This window comes from Phalaenopsis equestris, unplaced genomic scaffold, assembly GCF_001263595.1.
Source record: "Phalaenopsis equestris unplaced genomic scaffold, ASM126359v1 Scaffold000598, whole genome shotgun sequence".
Classification (NCBI taxonomy): domain Eukaryota; kingdom Viridiplantae; phylum Streptophyta; class Magnoliopsida; order Asparagales; family Orchidaceae; genus Phalaenopsis; species Phalaenopsis equestris.
Genome location: NW_018165038.1, coordinates 409362 through 416138, shown reverse-complemented (window position 1 = coordinate 416138; position 6777 = coordinate 409362). Strand labels below are relative to the sequence as shown.

The following is a 6777-nucleotide window of genomic DNA, read 5'->3' as shown; positions in this document are numbered from 1 at the left end:
TTCCTAAGTTGGCTAAGTTAAATTTCTTTAACTTAGATTTTCATTATTTCCTAATCTCTTCCTATAATTAAGAAACCTGAACAAATATGGTTACTTCATTATATTCACGTATGAACTAGTTTGATGATTGCACCGAGAATTTTATATTTTAGATTTCAAATTCTCAAGTATATTCATACCTTACTCAAGAACATGTGAATTTAAATTATTTGCTCTCTAGAGACTTTTCTGATTTATATTTGAAATTTATCCATAGCCATTACACAAACTCAATTAAGTCTAAGAAAACTGAGTACGCTTTAAACAAACAGAGCAAATTAATTTAAGAACTTAACCAAAAAAAATTGATTTTAACATAAACTCACAGTACACAAATTAGTTCATACTTGTACTAAAAACATAAATATTGAATTCAAAGACTAAAATATTTATGAACAAATACAGGAGAGAAACCCAATTTGAGCGTTTTACCACTGCATTAGTCTTTTCTTCATTACCCTTGTTGCTCGCTTAGTTTTCCCAATGGCTTCTCCAAAAAGCCCCCCTTAATTCCCTAGCATAACTCCCAAATTGCCTACTCTTTCACCCATCCCAAAATTGTTTAAAAGTGAAACCAGCCATCTTCGTAGCACTACAATGCTTCCTTCTTGATTGAATTGTTTAAATAAGTACATTAAAGCATAAACCCAAAGTCTAATTTTGAATGCTATTCTTCAAAATCTTAATTTTTCTCATTCTTGAAACCTATTTTGTTCCTCGCTCCACAGTTTCATATATATGAATTACAAATGCAAAACAATTAAGTTTTATGATAGTAAGCATCTAATTTTATAAATTTTACTTGAAAATAATACTAAATTACTAATCTACTTATTCAACAAAACTCATTTCTCAATAAAAAATCTTCAAGTAATTATTTTCACCACTATTTATGGTTTCAATGTCATTATTGACTGAGTTCATAAAGATAAACCACTTATCTTTAATCAATGTTAATTATTTGTGGATTGTTTTTCATGACTTCAATTCCATCTTACTAGATGTTAGCTATGATGATCTTCCCTTTTCTGATCATTTGTTGACCTGGGTCCAACAAAAATCATATCAGTGGAAAGCTGAGAAGTTCGACGCCTCTCTATGGTGGACCGGCCGGTTACTTCACAAAATCATGGAAAATTTTGACTGGGGATATCATTGGAAACCCCTTCATTAGTTTTCTTCCCTTCCTATTTTATGTTTCTTTTTTTTTATTTCAGAATTATTTCAATTCCTAATTTAAACTAGATATTTGATAAGTAAATTAGGAGGCATTGATTTCTCTCTATATATATATGCAACCTATATGTAAATAATAATTAGGAGGCATTGATTTCTCTATATATATATGCAACCTATATGTAAATAATAAGATCAAAGATTTTTTTCCTTCCAAACTTGTTTTCCACAATATAAAACTCATTGCTTGCAAACTTGATCGATGTATTACCAATAGTCAATGGATTCATGCTTCGCTAATTCCCATAACACATTTCAATTGAAGCTCTTCTTTGAACATGCCTACATCTAAAGAGGCCTGCCATTAAGTTTAGGAACTATTGGATTGTGTACAATGACTTTTATAAGGTTTTCCTTAGTGCTTGCGCTGCTCCTATCCATGGTGATCCTATTTTCGATCTTTTCAATAAGTTCAAAGCTATGAAAATTTGTTGTTAAGCTCCAAAGAACTAATCTTTACTCCATATCTCAGGGCAACATAATTTAAGCCACTGATTTGAATTCATCAACTTTATCCTTGAGGCTGACCGCATTTAATAATGATGTTAATCTTTTAGAAAAATGTTAAATATCAAAGTAAATTTTCTCACTAGCTTTAATCTTCTTGGGAACGTAGGTGTGCTAAATCCTATTGGCTGATCATGAGTGTGAATAATATTTTTCTATATGAGAATCAACAATCATCGCAGCTTTAATATTATTAAGTCCCTTGAATATGAATTGGGTTGCATTTCTTCTCCCGTAATTCTTTGTTTTTCCAATAATGGTATACTTATAAAATAGATTAAAACAAACCTTCACCACCTTGATTGTTAAAACTTTAAACTCCTCTTTTCATTACTCACTGCCAACCTATGTCCCATTTATCATGTTTCATGCTCATGGGCTTTCATTTAACTCATCGACATCCTATGTCCCATTTATCATGTTTCATGCTCACGGGCTTTCATTTTAAGCAAATTAATTTATGAAAGGATTCTAATTGCCACTGAACTTATTAGAGGACTTCATACAGGAAACTCTTCTTATATGCAAAAACAAATATCAGAAAAAATTCCGATCATTTGTATAAATGTAATCTTCTGATAAAGATAGCTCGGAAAATTTTTTTATCAATGTTCATCAAGTGCATTAAAAATTCCATTACTCCATTAATATCAATGGCACTCTTGAAAGATTCTTCCCTTATTCCAAGGGCTTCAGAAAAAAGTTGTCAATTTTACGCTTTTACAGTTATCATTATTATGGATGAGAAATACTTTTTACTTGATCACGCTTGCATTAAGAGCTAATTTACAAGTATTAATCGATCAGCTCCTAAAATCTCCCATTTGCTTTTTCACAGGTGAGGACCTTTGAAAGAAGCTACATGTACTAATATTAATCCCTTTCTTCCATTCTTATACCTTGGGCTTGCTCATGACTAGCAAAATCCAAAATATCTTATTAGGTAGCGTAAATATTACCAAGCTAATATATTTTTTTATTCCCCAGAAACAACACTGCTATCACCTACCATGGCCTTTCCTTTTCAATCATTGATCTCAATGTTTTTGCTTGTCAGCTACCTAAAAATCCATATAGAAGATTTTAACTTATTAATAAGACTTTCCTTGCCATGTTCAATTTTTAGACCCAAGCTTTCTCAATTCCCAAAGCTATTCTGCACAAAATCAACTTTATCTATTGAAACTTTCTCTTATATGGTGGTGATGCGGGGCTTGAGGCTGAACGGGGCCCAACCGGTTGAGCAGAAGAAGGTTTGGTCCAACAAGAGGTTGGACCGGCCCCTCCTCCCTCTTTTCATTGGGCGGAAATTATTCCCAGCTTCCTATTTTCGTTTCCCGCCTACTCTTCTATTTATATGTGTTTTTATGACTTACGGTTTAGCTTATGTTATTTTTTAATTTCAGTTTGTGAGAACAACCACCACCATAAAATTATGTCCTTTTTTATGTTTTTCGTTGTTTATTTTCTATTTTTGAAGAGTCTTCGTTGTGAGCTCTGAATTTCAGCAATAAGATTCCTATTTTAGTTGTGGTTTGGGTTAACTCTGGTATCAGGCGGTCCTCATAAAAAGATATATCATTTACAGCCAAAGGGTCAATAGGATAATTCAATAGCAGAAAATAATTATCTAACACTTCTTACCAGGATGCCCTATGCTGCTATGGCTCTTCCTCATGGAAATTAGTCATCAAAGTCCATCAGAATATCCAAAGATTAGCTAAATATTATGTCAAAGACGGCATGTATCATAGTTTATGTTATGATCCTTGGATTAATGCTGGTAGCATTTTGTATACAGTACATGTGGAAATTTCCATTAATCATCTTAGTACACATACAACAGTGATTGTTTCATCTGTGTTTACTCATGAAACCTGACTTATCCTTGAAGTCATTTCTTTCAAGCCTGGACCTTGTTGAGAACTTTGAAAACCTATCAATTTTCCTGAAAAATATGAATTTATTCCCTAGGAAGATCAACTTAAATTCTCTTTCTCCTCTGTTATTCAAGCTCTTCACCTAAATACTGCCTTGGTATCTTGGATTAATTTTATTCAGATTTAAAGTGTATAAAATCTTTATATGGATAACCATGCCACAAACTAAAAAGGTTATCCTGTTCATAAGAGGTATTAACTACTACAACTTTTGCTCCGCATGCAATTTTGGTCATACAATCTTGATCACATTTGTTTAGATATGTCATTTCTAATAATGATGAATCATCTCTTTATAAAACTGCTCTCTACCTATGCTTATCGATCACTTGATGTCGTAAAAAGTTTCCAATGATTTCAAATTCATTACTGAACAGTTAAACTGTACAACCCCTACTCCTTTTTTAAGATTATTGTAGTAATATTATGTAATAAGGTCACTTGCTTGAATAAAGCACCTATGGGCTAAGCAATCCAATACTATTCTAGCTAAACTTAGCAATTTGCCTCTCCCAGCTGGTGATGAAATTGTGTGGCCTATGTTTTGTTCAACAATTTTTCTTATTATATTGCCAAATTTCTTCTCTATTTTATGGCATTATTGTAGGTTCGCCTGCTTAGATTGGTCCCCTAATAGTGCGACTGCTTTATTGATTCTATATTAGTTATTATGATCTCAAAATGTACACTTTAGGTTGTAAGGCTTTGCAACATTCCTACTTAGTACTCTAAATCTTTTTCTTTTTCTTTTGGCTGAAACCTTGATTGTCTCTCAGCATATTGCCTCAAAGTATTACTTTCTGGTTTCTATCAATCACACGCTACAAGTAGGGTTGCAAATGAACTGAGCATTCAACAAGCTACTCGTGGCTTAGCTTGATTAAAGCTAGTTCATGATATTTTGATTAATTAATTGAACAAACTTGAAAATTTTCATTAATACTCGATTACTAAATGAACAAGCTTGAACAACTTATTGTTTGATTCATTCATATTCATAAAAAATATCATTTAAAGCTCATGAACAAACTCAAATGCAATTTGATTACAGCTCATTCATGAACAATATCATTTAAGTATTTATTTTTAGGCTTAAAGAGTATTATTTGATGCGTTCCATTTATTTTTCTCAACAAGTTGCTCGTATAAAGTGTAAGGCTCAATTAAAACTCGATTAATGCTCAATTAGGGCACATTTATTTTGCTCAGCAAGTTGCTTGTTAATAAACTCGATAAGACCATATATGAACCGAGCTCTGATCAGCTCTAGCCGAGCTCAAATAAGGTACCTCTAAACAAGCTAGAGCTCAAACAAAGTCTTAAAAGCTCAAATTGAGCTCAAGCGAAGCTCTTAATAAACGAGCTTTAGCACAAATAGGCACCTACGTGGCATAGCTCGGTTCATTTGCAGCCCTAACTACAAACAACGCCCATTCCAACTTCTGCTACATCACAGTTGTGCCCCAAACGAGGCTTGTTGCCAACTCCTACCTTCTAGTTATATTTGATTTTTGTTGATGCTAGTTGGGATGTCCGTTTAATCACAATGGTATTCCAATGGGAGCCATTGTTATTGACTATGTATGGTGAGTATGTTCTGAGGCATATGCTAATAGTTCTTTTGTTCTTTTGATTTAGAACCGGTTCCTCATGGGATGCCTTCTTTGATCCAGAGAAGTCTGCTAAATTTCATATTTTTCTTGCTTAGGCTTAATTGGGACCCTTTGGCTGAGATTTTGTTTAGGCCGTCCCTGCTCATTCTTTTATATTTCAAATCTACGGGCAATTTCTCTCAATTAACCTGATCCCCAACACAGGATGGATGTTATCACTTTTGAAAGAAAGCCAGAGAATTCGCTCCACTCTTTTAGAATTTCTCAAAGTGGTAAACACAAGCCCAACCGCATCATTCTCGCGGATAAATTACTGCTTAAAAATGCGGTCACTTTACTATAAAGCAAGGAGCAAGCGTACATGCAGGGTAAAGCAATTTGTAGTGCAATTTTCATGTCGAATTTGTGAGTTACACGTCTAAAATTACAAAAGGTATCGCACAGAAGATACGTACCTAAGGAGCAAGAACCTTCACAAAGCTATCAGTGAGCTTAAGACGAGTACAGAATCCAAAAAACGCTGGAACTACATAACTTTTTCAGAACTGGATTGAAATCTCGCAACAAGCATGAAAAAAATAAAAACCTACATAACAAATCATAGAAACCCCAGCAAGAATGCAAAAAAATACCAGAGCCATCCATTTTCGATCAATTCTTCAACAGAGAAGCAAAGGATAACGAAACGAATTTTCTGATATTTAAAAAAAATAATAAATAAATAAATAAAACAGTAGCATCTTACCAATGATATTAGAAGAATGGGAGAAAATGGGGCCAAGGATTCTAAGGTCCCGGGTAGGGATGGAAGCCCGCCTTATAATAGCGTTCTTATCAAGCTCCGTTACTTCCGATTTCCCCGTGCGATCCAATTGCATCCAGAGCCGAGAACCCGCCTTCTTCTTCGCCCCTTTAACCCCCGGCGTCACAATCGCCGCCTCCCCCGGCGAAACTGCCATCAACGGCTGCAGCTCCGATCGCCGGGCCGATCCAAACTTCCTTAAAAAGAACGACGATGCATTCTTCTTCCCTCCTCGCTTTCCCATGTCTTATCATGAGACAAACCCTAGCCGAGGTTATCAAAGTCGATATCATCGACCGGTAGGTGGAAGTGAGGAGAAGGAGAACGAAGAAGAATTCCCTTCTTCTTCTCTCCCCTCCTTTTTCCTCTCTCTCCTCTCTCCCTCTCTGGCTATCGTTCGATCAGACAGGTACAGATTCGAGATGAAATCATCGGAGGAGGCTGAAGGAGTGAGCAATGGCGGCGACTCCGTGTCCCCTCCCTCCTGTAAAACGCTATAACGGGTAATTCACCGCCCCTCCCGCAACCGAAAATTTATACTTTTTTACAGTTCCAACCTAGGATCGGGTGGGCCTTTTGGTCAGCCAAAGTTGCTTTTTGTAAATTTAAAAATATTTTTGCTAATTATATATTTATATAT

General features: G+C 34.9%; 1 protein-coding gene across 1 annotated transcript; it reads right to left on the bottom strand.

Annotated features, from left to right (window-relative positions):
* Positions 1 to 5790: 5790 nt before the first annotated feature.
* LOC110029612 (magnesium transporter MRS2-4-like) lies at positions 5791 to 6644 on the bottom strand. The gene is made up of 2 exons (XM_020731981.1): positions 6081 to 6644; positions 5791 to 5861 (listed from the first exon to the last, which is right to left on the bottom strand). Exons 1-2 carry the CDS (start codon positions 6379 to 6381, stop codon positions 5791 to 5793), a joined length of 372 nt encoding a protein of 123 aa, XP_020587640.1. The 5' UTR covers positions 6382 to 6644.
* Positions 6645 to 6777: the final 133 nt, after the last annotated feature.